Here is an 18,483-nt window from a genome sequence, read left to right as displayed (position 1 = left end):
GACATCATGTTTTTGCTTGTTTTGCACCCATTTACAGATGATGTCATGCTGGTGGTTTGGCTTATTGGGCTAGACTGCATATTTATTTTTTCTTAGGCTTTTTGGCAGAACTTTTGGATGATGACACATGTAAAATTTGCATTATTGGGTAAAACGGTTTTGTTTTGTTTTTTGCAAGGATTTATTGACTGTTTCACATTGGAGGTCAGTATTATTGGCAAGCCAGCTTGCATGCTTTTTCTTTAGATTTTTGGCAACATGGACGATCTCACACGCAAGATCGAGTCCAGGTTCCGGTCTTCCTGGGTGGTGTTTGCACGTTCTCCTGCGTGGGTCTTCTCCGGGTACTCCGGTCTCCTCCCACATTCCAAAGACATGCATGGCAGGTTAATTGGGCGCTCCGAATTGTCCTAAGGTGTGCTTGTGAATGTGGATGGTTGTTCGTCTCCGTGTGCCCTGTGATTGGCTGGCGACCAATTCAGGGTGTACCCCGCCTACTGCCCGAAGCCAGCTGGGATAGGCTCCAGCAGCCCCCCCGCCACCCTTGTGAGGAGCAAGCGGTTAAGAAAATGGATGGATGGATGGATAACCTCACGTCTGAATTTGGTATCATGAGCAAGACAAGGATTCAACTAGTCAACTAGCAAAAACTAAAGGAACACTGACTGCATGCAGATTGGGAAGACAATAACACCAATTCAAGGTGAAGAGAGCCAGATTTTATTTTTCATTGAAGGGTTCAATAAATGCACATAGAAAAGTGGGGTGCAGCACCTCCAACAAACCATTTACAGTATTTCGCCCAACTTTGTACATTATCTATATTAGTGTGTTTTTTCCCTATACAGCAGTCATGGAATCACATTTCCTCTCTCGTGCAGGCATGTTGTTGACATGGAAAAGGGGGGGGGGGGGGGTGCACGCGAATGAAACAGCACTCTCAAGATTCCCACACTGAAAATCGTATTTGTTGTTGCGGTTTACGTAACCCGCATTTACGACTTGTAATGCCTTGTAATTTGACTGGCGGCGCGTTGTGTGTGTGCGCGAGGGAGGGACCTGCAAAACAAGCCTGCTCCTCCTGGATCGGCGCCCCGGATTTCCATCGCACCGCACCGTAGACTCGAGTGATGAGCAAAGAGAGGGTAAAAATTGAGACGTGCGTCTCTCTCTCTCGATTTTAGGTGATGACGAGCTGATTTTATGATAGACATGAATTAATGAAACCGTTTTCAGGCATCTCTGTTATTATTAGTAATGTTACCTATTCAAAAAGTCCCTGGACCCAAAGGTTGGAGGGTTGAGTAGTTTTTGCGCAGTGATCTCTCTTCATCTGAAGACACGATCTTTGCGAGCGGCGCTTGTGTTTACAGGCAGACTGCAGACCGAAGCGAGGCGAGGAGACACTCCGCGTACCTGCGCCGCGTTAATCTCGTCTGGCGACGGGCTATAACCTGCTGTCTACCGACGGAGGGCCATAATCGATACGCAGGCACACCCGAGGTGGGTGTTCAAAGGACGTTTGGACGCATATAGCGGCCTCGGCCCGGCGTCGTAGTCGGCACGAGAGGATGAATTGCAACCACAACAACAACGCGGTGAGTCCGTGCATAATGAGCGGCTGAAGGAGGAGGAGGAGGGAGGGAGGAAGGAGAGGGAGACTGCGGTCTCCAAAAAAAAACACGCTACTCTGCCGAATATTTTTTTTCTTGATAAAGTCGCCTCCTTCACGCCACATAGGACTGTTTTTTTTTCCTCTCTCTCAAGTCCAAGCTTTCAAGGGAAGATTTGATACTGGATGATACCACCTCCACCACCAGCGGGACGTTATGCGTTCGCCCCCCACACCACCACGACATGGAGCGTGAAGATGCGGCTTACACAGGAATCCCCGCCGCTCCCCGTTTAGCCGTATCTGCCCCGCCGCCCTCGCCTACGCGCTCTGCCTTTTACCGGCGTTTAAGAACGATATGAACGGATTTACACCGGGGCGGGTGTCGAAACGCTAATTTTTTATTTTATTTTTTTTTTCCCGAGCGGGATCCCGCGACTTGAGCGAGCCCGAGCTAGCTCGTGGCTGCTAGCCCATTAGCTCCATTAGCCGGCTAACGGCTAAAAGGCGCTGGCTGAAGATTTAAAAGGCTTCATTTCCCCCCCTTCACACGTCACCCAGAAATAACCCTGAGTGTTTTTTACACGGACCCCCTTTCCCCCCCTCCTCCTTCACCCCCTTTACACCCACTCGACGGGCGTATTTATTTACAGGTTTACGGCGGAGGATTTACGTCTCCAGAATGAGGGCTGGAATGGAAAGGAGCCGCTTGACCTTGTTTTGGGGTCTGATGCTGGCCGTGTCGTCCTCACTCCGGCCCGGCGCAACAGAGAGTAAGTCCAAACTATTTCCTTTTTTTTCTTTCTTTTTTTGTTTTTTGTTTTCATCACTACAAGGGTAGCAGCATCTCACATATTGCCATAAACAACAAACGCAAGGCTCGATAATTGAAAAACACCATTTGGTGGTCCACTCCACGTTACAGTAGCGAGACAATGCGCTGCCGGCTGTTGTGTTTTTATCCCAAACAGTCACGTTTTTCCATTGCTATATTTACTAATGATGTCATTTCATGTCCTTTCGGCTACTTTTACGTGATTAATTGTGTGAGTACAGAGAGCCTCGCTCATTGTCTTCATATAGTATTCCGGAAGAAACATCAAAGGCCAGGTTAACCAACAAAAGTTTGACTTTGAAGTGACCTGCAACCCATAAAGTTGGCTTCATAAAGTTTGTGAACCAACAACTTTTTATTGATAGTGTCCTGCAACCCATTTTGGGGCCCCCGAAGACTGCATAAACCCCTGATACCAAAACTAATGTACAAGTCATTTCATAATCAAACTGTTGTGCAAGTATAAAAACAATGTACTGGCTGTTAATTATAAGATGTCATAACAGCAAAACACTCCCGTCAATTCATGGCAAACTGTTCAAGTGACCGATGACTCATTTTGGGCAGACAGTGGTTATTTTGCCGTGACCATCAACTCTCCTGCTGGCATTATTTTGCAACTCGTGAAGGCTCTGAATGGTTAATCAAACCGAACCGAGTCATGCGCTGGGCGTGGTTCTTGCCTCGCATCATGAGCTCCTGTGGATTTTTTTATTATTATTTTTTTTTTTACAAAGTTTTTATTCTGTTTTGCCAACGAAAATAGGCTGATTTCGGCAATACCAGCCGAACCATAACCCCTAGAGCAGGGTTATCAGGTATCTTTGTGTCTTTTCAAATGCAGCAGCTGCTTCTTTAAATGTGGAAAATTCAATAACTGTTCAATTCTTTAATAAACACGTGAAATCAAACAGCTCCTTTACAACTCCAGACTGGCTGCAAGAAATTGTCCTTTAAAAAAAAAAAAAAAACAAAGAAAGAAAATGTACAAAGTGGTATTTGAACCCGTGATCCAGCACTTTTGGGGCGACCACACTATCCATTTTTCATCAATTGGCAAACTGATTTAAAAAAAAAAAAAAAAAAAAAAAGTGTCGTGGGACCCATTTTTGGGGCAAACATCTGTTCCCAAGTCGAATGTAAAAATAAGTTAATCACTGTTGTTGAACTTGTTGACATTAAGATGTGACACATTATTTAAAGAAAACTGTTGTTATACCACAGTGAGTCACTCGCATGATTTGTTTGGCACAATTTTTTCTTATGCTGGATACCCTTCCTGACAAAACCAACTTTTTTTTTTTTTTTAAACTCTGACTTAGAACCAGGGATCAGGAATCGAACATGTGCAGTCTGTCTGCATAAAAGGCAGTAGCCTGTAACCACTCTCCTCCCAGATAAAAACTGACCTGTGAACCATTTTAAGGAAAAACTCGTCATAGGAGCTAATCGAAAATAGTACCTGTTTGTTCCAGAGTTGAGCTGTCATAGAAGTGTCCAAATATTGTCGATATTTAGATGTAAAAACAATAAATATAACACAAATGCTATTTTTTTTTAAAGTGACTAAACTAATTTGGGGGTCCTAAATTTAAAGTTGAATTGGGGGTAAAAATGTGAATCCTGAGGTCCATATTAAGACGTAGCGCAAAACATTGACCTGATTTTAAAAAAAGAAAGAAGACCTGCAACATTTTTGGACCCCAAACTTGGGGAAACATCACAGCAAATGATTCAAACTGACGTACTGTATAAAAAGTGGTGAAATGCTTTTGGTTGTAAGACTTAAAGACTATCAACAACATTCTTGACCTGTGACCCGGTAAAACGTGTCCTTCAGCCCGTTTCAGCTACCCCAAATTTAGGGAATCCTCGCCCTTGGTTGTAAAAATAATCACTTCCCATGTAAGTCTCACGTCCAAAGGAAATGATGGTAAATCAAAAGAATCTGTGACGACGCATATGGCTTCCCATACGCTCGTGTTGTACCCTGCGAAGTTTGAAGTGAGCGGACTGGCCAGTGACTCAATGGAGAAAGTCAGTCAGGCTGCGGATGAAAACCACTCTGTTGATTCTGACTCACTGTGTGGTGGAGCGGCATCCACAAAAACGTGGAAGGTATCCGTAAGCGCAGCGCCACAGCAGACCAACCAAAAACAAAAAAACAAGTCTAGAAATGAACAGGTAGCTGATTGAAACATCTCACCATAAATTCGGTTCACCTTCAAGTGGCAACAACACTCGCTGTAACAACACTCAAACCAAAACTGACACTACTTTTACATGTTGTTAGAACAAAAGGTTTGAGGCAAACAACAAAATAACCACATATTGTGATTTTGTTTTTCCCCCCATTAGTACATTAAAAAATAACTATTCAAGGGCGGCACAAAATGCTGAAGAGCACTTTGTGGTTGCACTTGATTTAAAAAAAAAAATGTGCATGAAAACAAATCTTATCACTCAAAATGTTAATGTTATTGAGCCAGATGCTATGTTTGTCCTGCACATAATTCCAAATTTGCATTTACTCGCGCTGTACAGTAGTGTATAGACCCTTCTAGCAGACGTCACTGCTTAGCTCTCGTTCCGCCTCCCGGAGGACAAGCCTCCCCATAACCAATGAATGTAGAGAGCTTGATTTTCGGCGAGCGTTTTCATTAAAAGGTGTGAAATATGTCAAGTGTCACAAAAAAACGTCCCGAGTAGGACACTACATTACAGCGAATCATTAAAACCAGTCGTTTGGAGCTACTAGCTACAAAAAAATGGAGTTTGTTGGAGGGCGAAGTGGAAGCTTAAGGTATGTTGTTTTTGGTTGAAACAGTACGTCAATCACTAATTTCATGGTGTAAATTGTTATTCATTAAATCGTTTGTGTCTGGATATACTCGTGTTGCTGTGTATCAAAGTCTTCGAGCTATCTTAGCTTGCTAGCTGCTAACAAACAGACCGTTCGTTTACAACACATTCCTCAACAGAGATCAAGCCTGAGCAAAAAGTGTTGTGATAATTGTGTTAAACCGTTAAATATTTGTTCAAAATTAGTTGAATAATGATTGGTGCACTAAAGATACTATGCCACATTCATCACATCTGCATGGAATTTACAATCAGAGGTTAATGTTGTGACCCACTGTATACGAAAAAGAGAAAAACTGCCTGATATAAAAGGATCTGATCATATCCTCGCACTTTTTGTGGGTGCACAACAGTTGCGTCGTAGTTTCGCGCTAACCACCGTGCTCATCTTTCACTCCTCACTGTCTTCCGCGTGGTTTAGAATCACTTCCGGAAGCCGAAAGAATGATCTCATCTCTTTTTGAGCCATTAGGGCATCCTTAGGTCGCGCACAAGTTCACCATAGAATTGGTCGCTGATTTATCAACTATTTGCCGTATTTTATAGGTCACGTTTTCTAAGTCACTCGCATTGAAGCCCTGCCCTCCACCGAAAGGGACGCACTTAAATATGACGTCACACTGTAAGGGTCTATAGTGGTGAAAAAGTTTTTGTTCTATTGTGGGGTCGATCCAGCCCCACTCCGGCTTCGACTTTATGCTACCCCCCCGTTTATGCTCGCCACTTTCTGCTATCCCATCTATTCTGGTTGCGATTTTGCGCTATACCACCTGTTAGGGTTGCAAATTCCTTATCACCCCCTTTTATGGTCATTACTTGCCGCTTGCTCCCGGTTAGGTTCACCCTGGGGACACTCGCCACTTCCCTCCAACCTCCTGTTATGGAAAGTGACTTCATGCTATCCCCGCAATTCCACAACTTCTCGCTATCCGTCTTCTGCTATGGTCGCAACTTCTCGCTATTCCTCTGCCACGACATGCCGACGTCAAAACCGTCTTGCCGCTTTGGTGGGTGCCTTACACACAGACCAGGTACGGATGATAGACGCGAAGAATGAAGAGTCCAATCAATTACAAGGGACATGTTTTGATGCAGATACTTCTGCATATGTTACAGGTTCCCATCCATACTGTGAACCAGGGCCTCATCCCGCTCTCAGCGGCACACTGGGGAGGGGCGGGCTGGCGGGGTTGAACTCGGGTATGGGGGTTTTAAAATAGAACAAGCCAAAGTACATTCACACACAAAACAGACTGAGTTCTGTTGATCGGAAAGAGTGAGGAGCCTGTGAAACGGTGCGTTGCGGCCTTTTTGCCACTGGCCTCTGCCGTCACAGGACAAACCTTTCTCCCCCTGTTGTCGCCGTCTTGCATGTTATTCTTGCGCCAATGAGTGTAAAATCTCTGGCTAAAGTTTCCGTGCGTGCCAATAAGCTCTTAAACATTCCCGCCGTACAGTGAGCCACAGGGATCAATTATATCTGGAATGATTCATTCCAGAGTGTCGACATCATAAAACATTCATAAACTCTACAGGCACATTTGAACAAACTGTGCAAGTGTAGACTGAGGTTAACCACTCTTAATATGAATACAAAACAATAAAACACTCTTTAAACACTGTCGAGTAAAACGGAATGAAACGTATTGCGAACTACAAAAAGTGGGACTGAGAGGCCCCATCAAGCCAGCGGGAATGGGAACAACAACATGGAGTAGAAACCTACCAAAATAAAACCACGAACAAAAGTGACACTCGATTACTGGCAGCCTTCTCAGACAGTCATGACACTGACACGCTCGCATTGGACACTGTGACAGGCGTTCTGCATTAAATGGGTCCGCCTACGTCCAAATAACTTTAACCCTATCCTTTGCTGCTGGCTGAAATGAGGTCTCGTGAGGTGTTGTGAAGGCTCGAGTACATGCTGAAAACAAAGTCCAGCATTTATTTAACACTTAAGCCATTTTCATCCAATATTGATATTGCAATGGCATTTTTTTTTTTCAAGCCTGCAATGCATATTATGTGAAAGTGGCTTTTTAATTGCATACGAATGAATAACTCTCTGGAGTGCCTGTCCAGCCATCAGGTTGTAAACGGCACAACCAAGTAAATCCTTTGTAAGTTTCCTCTTACCCAAGATGTGTCTTTTAGCGGGCCCTTCAAAATTTCGTCAAATTGGGATAATCCCATTTGACTAAATTTCATAATACCGCTCCGCAGAGAGTTTCTTTGCGAGTGACTTGTGGACAGCTGGACTAAATGAAAACACTATTATATTAAAAGGGAAATCAACCCCAAAACACCACTAGTCTGCATACCACATTCTGAATTTTTCTTTTTTGTGGAATATGAGTTATGGGGCAAAATTCACTTTTTTTTTCCCCAATCTATCTCAGGGGTGGCTATTTTGCTACTTGCTGTCGATTCAAAATGACATCACAGTTGTAGAGATGTGAAAATTAATCGACAAATCTATAATTTGCTGTCTTTATCAAGTTCACACCGGCTCTTCTACACTTAAGGCTCAACAAGTCACGCTGCCACCGAGGTGTCATGGTAACAGAACCTTTGCTTGGCACTGGCCCAGCAGTAGACTGTGATGGGTGAGCAAATGGCTCAGCAGCATAAGATGTAACCACCCCCTCAAAACAAGCTAATTTTTGCTAGAGTCCAAAAAGGGTGTGGAGTGAGCTATATTGTCCATTCTTTGGGTATTTTTGATTTATTCTTAAGACATGTACTGGAGGAACTGTTTTTAAAAAAAATGTAATTGTGATAAAAAGCACATCTTCAAGGAGTGGGATGGAATGGGGCTGGGGACATTCTTATCACTAAACGGTGACTGATTTGTCGTTCGAGTGCTTCCTCAGTGGATTTCCTCTCGATTGGCCATGGACAATCCGGCTGGAGAGAAGGTTATCGGGAGTAAATATGTGATGAAGGCTGACCAGATAAGCTTGTGTACTCAGCTGGACACGACTGAAGAGCAGCGATCAGGCTGCAACACCTGCCTGCCGCCAAAAACCCTCGAGTGTTTTCACCCCCGTCGACTGGGAGGAGTAACGCTGTTCGACGGAAAAGGGAAGTTAATGGGGCAGTGGGAAGTCATGACCATTATGGGGCATACTGTAGAAGGAAGTTGTGACCATAAAAGAGCAGATAAAATGACTTGAGACCTGTTATGCTTTAGCCACGAGAGCTGCGAAGTCCGCTTTTCTGCATATTTTAAACATATCCTTCCACTGCATACTGTTGACTAGGGGTGTGCCAAAAAATTGATTCATAAAAGAATCGAGATTCTCATTTATGAATCGAATCGAATCGATATTAATATCCAAAAATCGATTTTTATTTAAATTAGAAATGAAGAAGAAGGGGAAAAGACAGTTGTCGCCCATATGCTGTTTTTGTGGAAAAAGGCACTTGGTTGCTTCGAAGAGAATATCGGCGTCCTGAAAATACCTGACCGAGAAATCACAAGGAAGATCTGACAACTTTTGCCGTTACAGCTCATGCTACTTTTGCTAACCTTGCCCGAACAATGTCGGCGAGAGCAGCTTGTCGCACAATGTGGGTGGGGAAGGGGCGTGCCACGGTAAGGTCAGTTGGGAGCACTTCCCGTGAAAGACGGACTACGGTGACATAACATGGCGCCTTTCTGTTCAACACATGTCCGGGTGCAAGTGTTGTTTCAACAGGTATGTGGGCTGTTGACAATGTCCGCTGACAAGTAGATTATAGTGAAAGACATAGCTGCCATACCAGCACACTGGCTCGCCTTAACATCTTTTTTTTATATTATACAGTATATGATAGCACACTGAGAAAACCCAAGCTCTCAGCGGCTTCTGTTTGAATCAGAAAGAAAAGAATCTTCCCGCTCTTCGCCCTGGTCGTTCGTGCGAAGCCAGTTGGTCCCAATTAAAGAGCAAATGCAAACAAAGAGCATACACATTAAGAACATTTTGAGCAGGGCACCGGCCCCGCTGTGAGTCACCAGCCAGGCCTGGCGTCGGTTAGCTTCTTTCACATTGAAGTCACTCGCCTGCTCAGGGGGTTGAAAGAGGTCAGTTTGTCTGCGTCGTTTATTTAGTGCGACAAAAATGTGCTTTTGCACTACCAGACGGCAGTAGAATCGCTTGAGGAGAGGGACTCCCAGAATCTGTTTGGCGGTTTCGAGGCTACGGTTATATTCAGACAGTTTGGACCCTTGAGAACCGGTGAAATGATCTCAAATGACTTTTACACCAAATGCACTGATTAGTTTGCTTTGCCGCATTAATGGATGTTGCACTAGATCCCAGTCTGGCTTGTGTTTCCAAAAGGTGGATTTGGCTATATAAGTAGTGTGACATCACAACAGTGCGACTTCGTTTTAAGAAATCGCATTATTCATACAAGGTTTTCTTTTTGGTGAAAAATTAAAAGTTACTAATGTGATACTTTTTCTGTGCTGTGCTGTTTACATTGGCATGATGCTGTTTCAAATGTGTTTCAAATATGTGCATATGGACCCCTTCATACTCTTGGTTTGGCAATCTACAGATTCACCTAACGCTAACATTACGTCCGCTAGCCAGAGGTCTGAGCTTCACTGATTTTATTTTTGGAGTTAGATGAATTCCACTTAGTAGACCCATGTATGCTTCCAGGAGTTCTACCCATCCAGCCATTTTCTATACTGCTTATTATCATTAGGAATCGCCTACTGGTGAGTTAGAGCCTCTCCCAGCTGACTTTGGGTATATGGGTTACACAATGGACTACTTGCCTGTCAATCGCAAGATTTATATAAACAATTGTTCGCTCTCAAACTCACACCAAAGTACAATTTCGACCCTTCAATGAACCGATCATACGTGTTTTTGGAATGTGGGAGGAAGCTGGAGTATCCGGCGTGAAAAAAACATGAGCCCAGGGAAAACATGCAAACTCCATGCAGGCAGGCAGGAGGGAAGCGTCAAACCACGAACCGCAGCACTGTGTGGCAGACATTCTAACCTTTCCTGCTACCTACTGTACTGAATGTACCATAACAAAATGTGTTTGAATCACAAATCTGGATCTGAACATTGATAATTTTTACATAGTCAATATTTATCGAGCTCCAGCTCAAAACACGGCCTTGCGACTTTTGATCATTGTCAGGTAAGGCAAAATTAATTCATACTATGAATTGAATGAAGGCTAGACTTATGTTTTTGCCTTTTAAGAATGGAAAAACAAAGCATCCATCTATGAGGTCACTTATCTGTGACAATAACAAATATTTGGTCGGGCTGTAAATGATTATCAAAGCGTTTCATCATGTGTCTTAATAATTTGCAAAATTGTATCAAGGAGCTCAGGAATAATTTAGGCTGACAGCAGCAAGGTTCGGTGTGTTCTTTTCAGATGGAGAAAAAAAAAAAAAAGTGTGTTCCGCCTCCGGTCGAAAGGGAACGTTTTGTGTTCCTGTTGAAAATCCGGCATGTTGGAAGAACAATATCATGCTTTCTTGGCACCGGTTCATCTTGTAATAGCTCCCATATTACACTCATTGAGTGTTCTTTTATTTTTCACTTTTTTTTTTTTTTTTTTTTTTGTCAGATGCACAAAGATGATGGGATTGTATCAGCATGGGTTTACGATTGCATAGTTTTATGACGAGAAGTTCTCAGAGAAAAGACTCACTGGCCTCAAGTTTTAAAGGCAAAATCACTTTGTAGTCGCCGTGTTTCTGTGGGCCTTCACCCGTCGTCGTACCGATGCATGCAGGTGGGAGTATTAAAAAGAAATGCTCCATCCGTCATCACTGCCGCCGCCATCAAATTATGAGGGTGTCGGTGATTCAAAAGCCTCAAAGCAGGAACGTGTCTGTACAAAGCTGAAGAACCAGACACTCTTCCGTCCTGATAGAATCATGATACTCGAGAGGGTAAAAAAACAAATGTCTGCTGTCGTGATGTTTGAATTGAGGTCCTGACTTGTCTTCTATTGCATTACATGTGTAGACAGCTTTGCTTCTCCCTAGCTGCAAATTAGGGATTGGCGTAATATCTTCAAAATGTAGTACATTGTATGATCAGAATTGTTGAAGTAGAAGTCTTGTTGCAGTGGAGACACAAAGTGCAGCGCAGTGATTGAAAAATTATTGGTAAAGCGTATCTCAGCGATTGGTGAATTCCTGGTTAAAGGCAGCTCAACAATTGGACAAATAATGGTAGAAGGCAGCTAAGTGATTGGGCGAGTCTCGGTAGAAAGCAGGTCTGTAATTGGGCGAGTCTCTGTGGAAAGCAGCTCTGTGATTGGGCGAGTCTCTTACTCGGTACAAAGCAGCTCTGTAATTGGGCGAGTCTCGGTAGAAACTAACTCTGTGATTGGGTGAGTCTAGGTAGAAAGCGGCTCTGTGATTGGGCGAGTCTTGGACTCGGTACAAGGCAGCTATATGATTGGGCGAGTCTCAGTACAAAGCAGCTCTGTGATTGGGCGAGTCTCGGTAGAAAGCAGCTCTGTAATTGGGCGAGTCTCGGTAGAAAGCAGGTCTGTAATTGGGCGAGTCTCTGTGGAAAGCAGCTCTGTAATTGGGCGAGTCTCGGTAGAAACTAACTCTGTGATTGGGTGAGTCTAGGTAGAAAGCGGCTCTGTGATTGGGCGAGTCTTGGACTCGGTACAAGGCAGCTATATGATTGGGCGAGTCTCGGTAGAAAGCAGCTCTGGGATTGGGCGAGTCTCGGTAGAAAGCAGCTCTGTGGTTGGGCAACTCTCGATAATGGTGCACCGAGGCGATTAGGGCTGGGGTGGGGGCTTAGCATGGCGGGGGGTTCATGGGAAAAAAAAAAGGTGGGCCGCCATAATAAAACGCTAGGAGAAACCCTGAATTTGATATGACAAAATGGGATTTTTTTATTTTTTATTTTTTTTGGAGAGGAGAGAGTATTGCAAACTCCCCCTTTAATATGTGTAGGTATGTTTATGTCGTTTTAATGATTGCTTATAGTTTTGTGTAGCATTTAATTATCACATGCCTACACACGTAGCAGCTTATTCAAACCATACAATTTAGTGACTAATATAAAAGCATAACAAAAATGTTGGTGTGGCCCTCGACAGCTGTGCTGCTTTCTCTCATAGCCCCTTTAGAAAATACATTGCCCACGCCTGGATTGCTAAATGTTGGTAGATGATAACTCAGGAATTGGCTAATGTTATTTTTTTATATTTTGTAGAAGAAACATTTGCAATTGGGCAATTCTTTGTATCAGCTAGGAACACCATGAGCCCCCACTCCTTGTTGTGGACAACGCAAGACTGGCAGGAAAATAATAGTTGGGAACTTTCAAAGACAGAAAATCATTTGAAATTGCAGTAGGCCCATTGTTGTACCAAATGCAAGCAAGCACAATTTGGCTTTTGTCAAGTCTGAGCATGAGTTTTTAACTAGTATCACGTCTTTAGCAATAAATTTTATTGATCTATACTTTTCTATTACGTGAATAACAAAGTTGGGAAATCCTGAATCTGGTTTTTCCATTTTGTTGTGCGGGTGGTTTGATGTATCGTTTCTTTTTAATGTGGTGCCTTGTTGACATCTCAACAAGCCAGCGCAGTAAATCAACAGAGCAGCGTGATTGTAGGTGGACGCTAACGGGAAACAATAAGCTCAAGGCAGGACCACACTTTTCAAGCCAGCGCTCCAATTGAACCTGACCGTAGTATTTATTTTGTCACGCCTGGCAAACATGTTCTGTCAACAAGTCCACGGGCCTAGTGTACTGTCAATATTTGGGAAATGTATTGGATAAGACTGGCATTATATAAATAGTGCTGCAGTTGAGGAATGAACTTGATTGTTTTGTTTGGGTTACGTTAAGTCATCCACACTGTATGTTTTGAAGAGTCTTAATAATTAGAATAAGGCACTAGACAGTGTGCAATCATCACCCTTTTATATATATATTTTTTTATGTGTTAATTATTTGGGTAAAAAAGGGCTTTACTAAACTCGAAGGCTAATTTTTTTTCATTTTGAATTTTTTCCCATTTGTTTTTCGTAGGGCTGCAAGTAATGATTGTATTATTTATATATATATATATATATATATATATATATATATATATATATATATATATATATATATTTATTTATTTATTTTTTTGGTTGATTGATTTATTTAATAATTATTAAATTGATGATTTTTTTTAAGAGTAATTGGATTAAGATTATTTTAAATTTCCATCCCTCTTAAAAAAAAATGACATTATTTCAAATTGAAAGTGCAAAAAAAAAATGTGAAAACAAAAATTGACAATGATTTAGTTATGGATTTTGGTCCGTAAATGTGTAAGAAAATGAATGAAAGCAAAAATGTTGATCATTGTTTTCTAAAGTAAAAGCTTTTTTTTTTTTTTTTTTTTTTGCAAATGTCATATTATGAACAAAAAAAGATAATCAGATTATCATCTCATGGAGGCCTAAAGAAATCTGCAAATATTTAATATATATGCTAAACAATATGTCTAAATGATTAATTGATTATTAAAATAGTTGTCAAATTTGATAATGGATTAGTTGTCTAAGAATCAAGTAATTGTTGTTTTAATTTGTTAGTTTACCAATTAGTTCAATTTAAGGCTGCACAAATTTATAATATGATCCAATATGCGATAGGGGTTTAGGGATTGTGATATTGATATTTAAATGTCACAGTCGACAGATATTTAGTTACATTTCTGTTTTTTATTTTTATTTTTTATTTTTTTTTTAATGTAATTTTATTTTTTTAAAGAGGACCGGATTCAGGATTCCACGTCTTTATGCTGCCATGATTTGCGTCTCAATGGCGCATAAAATCCTTGAAGTTTAAATCCAAGTCCACTGTAAATTGATGTTCTTTTTTTTTTTTTTTTTTTTTTTGTACATTTCTCCACCTGCAGTTTGCGGCCCAAGCATCGACATCGGCAACGACATCAGCGAATTCCGGCGCCTGGAGAACTGCACGGTGGTGGAGGGCTACTTGCAGATCCTCCTCATCGGCGACAAGAACAACAACCAAGAGATCTTCCGCTCGCTCAGCTTCCCCAGGCTGACGGTGATCACCGACTACCTGCTGCTCTTCCGGGTCTCCGGCCTGGACAGCCTGAGCACGCTGTTCCCCAACCTGGCCGTGATCCGCGGCCGCAACCTCTTCTACAACTACGCCCTGGTCATCTTCGAGATGACCAGCCTGAAAGACATCGGCCTGTACAACCTGCGCAACATCACCCGCGGCGCCATCCGCATCGAGAAGAACCCGGAGCTGTGCTACCTGGACTCGGTGGACTGGTCGCTCATCATGGACGCCGAGTTCAACAACTTCATCGCAGGGAACAAGCAGTCCAAAGAGTGCAGCGACGTGTGCCCGGGCATCATGGAGAAAAACCAGCAGTGTCGCAAGACCATGTTCAACAACAACTACAACTTCCGCTGCTGGAACTCCAACCACTGCCAGAAAGGTAAGACGGACAAACTGAGTCATCTTTTTTTTATTTTTTTTTTTATTTTTTTATATATGACTTGTTCTAAGATGCTCCAACATGGAATAGAAAAGCAGTAAAATGCTCATTCACTCCCAGCCATTTTCACAGACGCAATCCCGTTCACTCTTTTACTGAGTTTTGACTGAATTTGCAAGGCCCACAGAATATTGTGTTCTATTGCTATAAAAACATGGAACCTATCAAAAGAAAGATTAGTCTCTTACTCTCTTCTTTCAAAAGTATATTTCTATCTATTTCGTTTTGCAGCAATTAGCATTATAATATAGCTAAGTTTAATCATTTACAAATCTATTTAGAACTGTGCGTAATTGAGCTTTTTGTCAACATGGCCCTGGTTGATCTCCTTTGCTCTGTTGCCACCTGCTGGCCGTTTGTGTAAGAACTACCAAGCGTTCTTGCCGTTGAGAGGCTGCATCAAAGCCCTTCTGTATGCTCTAGTCTAGCATAAAACAAAAACGTATAAATGCGTCTTTGGGACACTTAAAACATTTTAAAAAACGATTTATAAGTTATTGGGATCAAATGAGTTAATGAAGCACCTCTAAGTGAAGAGGCTCTTTGAGTTTCTTTATGACTGCAGTCTAGTGTTAATTTTATCAACCATTTTTATATTTAGTCTGTTTTAGTCAAATTTCAGTCACGCTTGTTAGTTTTTATCACAGTTAGTCAACCTCATCCCAGTTTTAATTAGTCAATTTTTAGTCGACTACAAATCATTTTATAGTATAATTATTATTATATTTATAAAACATTTTAGTCTTTATTTTAGTCCAAGAAAACATAATTTTAGTCTAGTTTTAGTCAACAAAAACGGTCAGATTGTTAGTCTAGTTTTAGTTTTACCCCTGAATATTTTTTTGTCAGCAGATTATATTGAACCTTTTTGGATCTAAAATGATTTCACATAAAATGTTCTCATCTTTTTTGATGAAAAACAACTTCACACACAATTACAGTAGCTACTATGGCTCCATGCTATGAGCTAGTAAGTAAGTTAGCCAGCATTAGTTAGCAGTCGCATTAAAACTATTGTTGGAAAGTTATAGCCGTTGGAATAATGTTAAGTTCTAACTATAATTTACTTTTTTTTTTTTTTACCTTTCACTGTGAATCCACCGCCTGTCTGTCCAATGTGTGACAGATTATCAGAGACAAGATTTTACAAAATCATATCATTTTCATCTCGTTTTTGTTCATGATCTAAAATGTCCGTAGATCTTAGTCCAGTTTTTATTCAGTGAAGGATATTTTTGTTGACGAAAATGCATACTGATTTAGTCCCAGTTTATTAATGAGGGTTTTAGTCTAGTCTAGTCAAGTCTAGTTTTAGTCCGGTGAAAAATGTGTGCTGACAAAATTATTTTTTTTTAGTTTTTGTTGACAAAATGAACACTACTGTAGTCTTTTTACGTGATTCGCTTCGCTCTTGGCTATGAGCAGACACGTTGTGAGCATGAATGTTTTTGTTTAACAGTACACTTTATTGAGTGTAGTTGTTAGCATATGTTTGTCAGTTTATTAGCCATTGTCACCTTCACATGAACATGCCCTTTCATTTCATTTTTATGACTGCGGCGTTCGCAGCGACTTGCTTTGCTGGTGGCTGGAGCGGATGTGTGCGTGTCTCAAGCGTTTCCCTGGCGACCAGTCGCCTCGCTTGCGGACTCAGCATGTTGATGTTTCGGTCATGTGACGACGTGGAATTGCGGCAGAGCAGGCTCGGGTTTGCATAGGATGCAAACGTGTCGCACGCACCAAAGTGAAGCATTAAATAGATGAACTAGAGCTTGTCCAAATTGACTTCTCGGGTGGTAGTTTCTGTACTAGGGTTTGAATTCATATCGCCGTTGCATGGCGTTATTTTGCCTTACAATCATCCAGACACAAGGAGGTCAAACTTGGCAGGAAGGCGCCTGATAAATGCATCTTTTTGCCTATAAACGCCGCCATGTTGAGTCTATGGGACGTGATGTTTGGCTGAGGTGGCAGCAGGTGGGGAAGGAAGCGAAAGAGTTGCAACAGTCAAACATTTTTTTTTTTTTTCTTTTGACTCCTTGTGAGTCAAAATAAGGAGGTGTTTTGTTAGTGCCGTCTTGGTGATTATAGATGACAGTCAAGAATGCAAATAAGCTGGATAAAATTAACAGAACAGTCAAAATAACATTTGTGTGTGGGTGTCACTGTGCAATTTGTGATAAATTAGCGCAGCTCGCAACATTTCCCGAACAGTATCGCTCTGTAGCGTGCAAGTCTGTTCATAAGATTTTGTTTCTGACATGTTTTAGTCTTTTAACACGTTAGGTCATTTGGACGTCAGTCGTTCGCCAGTTTGGTGACACATTATTTTAGTTTATTAGTTTGTTAGTTCATTTGCATGTCCGTTAGTCAGCTTCTAAGTCTTCGCGTGTTTCGTCTGTTAGGGATAGACCGATTATCGGCTGGGCCGATTATCGGTGCCGATATTCAGCATTTTGAGAAATATCGGCATCGGCCATTTTGAAGAATCATATGGCCGATAATAGATCCTTTTTTATTTTTTTTTATTTTTTTTTAAGTGTTAACTTCAGGGAACTAATTTAAATGTAAATTTAAAAAAAAAAGTTTTTATTTTCATTTTTGTCGACCCTGGGAACTCTCTGCACCTTCTGTTTTTGATTGTAATTAAAACTAAGATAAGTAAAAATTTAATACTTTGGATATTTTGAAATTTTTGAAGACTTATTTTTTGTAGAAAATAATTGTTTGTTTTTATTTAACTTTTGAAAACATGCTACTGCGCCTGGGAGATCCCAGAACTTGTGTATTGACTAAGATTTTTTTTTTTTTTTTTAAACTTAAAAATATTTTACTAACCCTAAAAGTTGCTCAATAAACATGTGCTTTAAAATTTAAAAAAAAAAAAAAAAAAAAAAAAAGATAAGAGCTTGAGTTTGTATTTTTTCCAAATTTTGATGTCCCTTTTTAGTGAAAATGAATATCGGCTCCAAATATCGGTTATCGGCATCCTTCACTACTAATAATTGGTATCGGTATCGGGCCCAAAAAAACCTTATCGGTCTATCTCTATCGTCTGTAGTCAATTTTGTTTATTCATAAGTCACTTTGTTTGGCGGTTTGTCAATCTGCTGTTAATTCGTTGGGACATTCGCACATCAGATTGTTTGCCTGTTTGCGGGTTTTTTTCTTTTCTTTTATTTTTTTATTTATTTTTTTTTGGTCGTCTTGTCAGTTCGCTCATTTGTCAGTTGGTTAGTTAGTTAATTAATTTGCCCTACAGTGAAAAATTAGCTGTCAACCATAGTGGACACTTTCTACTGGTACACTGGCCTCACCCGCTTTCAAATCTTGAAAAGATTTTTTCTCAAGTCTGTGACCGACCCCACTCTTATAGGTACAAAATCGGGTATTTAACATTTTTGTTTGTATTGTGTGTGTGTGTGTGTGTGTGTGTGTGTGTGTGTGTGTGATCTGCTCTGATAATCCCAACACAGCACCTCATACATTAAGATTGTGTCCCATCATTGTGAAACCAAGTCCTCCGAGGCGGAAATCTCGTATCATCAAACGGGATCTTACAAAATAAAATAACAACAAACGCCGATGTTTACGAAGAGGACTGGAGGTGGGAGCATTGTAAAATTATGTCGGA

At 41.2% G+C, this 18,483-nt stretch overlaps 1 protein-coding gene across 4 annotated transcripts in view; it reads left to right on the top strand.

The window, feature by feature from the left end:
• Positions 1 to 997: 997 nt before the first annotated feature.
• Positions 998 to 18,483, top strand: part of igf1rb (insulin-like growth factor 1b receptor) — a 48,092-nt gene continuing 30,606 nt past the window's right edge. For 2 of the 4 annotated variants that reach the window (XM_077520206.1, XM_077520203.1), the window contains exons 1-2: positions 1,313 to 2,385; positions 14,232 to 14,789. In XM_077520206.1, coding sequence (XP_077376332.1) covers positions 2,295 to 2,385; positions 14,232 to 14,789 — 649 coding nt within the window. In that variant the 5' untranslated portion in view covers positions 1,313 to 2,294. Of the gene's footprint in view, positions 1,146 to 1,312; positions 2,386 to 14,231; positions 14,790 to 18,483 lie in introns of those variants that run through there. The other 2 variants (XM_077520204.1, XM_077520205.1) reach the window with 2 other exon arrangements.

Source organism: Festucalex cinctus, chromosome 4 (genome assembly GCF_051991245.1).
Source record: "Festucalex cinctus isolate MCC-2025b chromosome 4, RoL_Fcin_1.0, whole genome shotgun sequence".
NCBI classification, from domain to species: Eukaryota; Metazoa; Chordata; class Actinopteri; order Syngnathiformes; family Syngnathidae; genus Festucalex; species Festucalex cinctus.
This window is presented reverse-complemented; position numbering and strand designations above follow the sequence as displayed.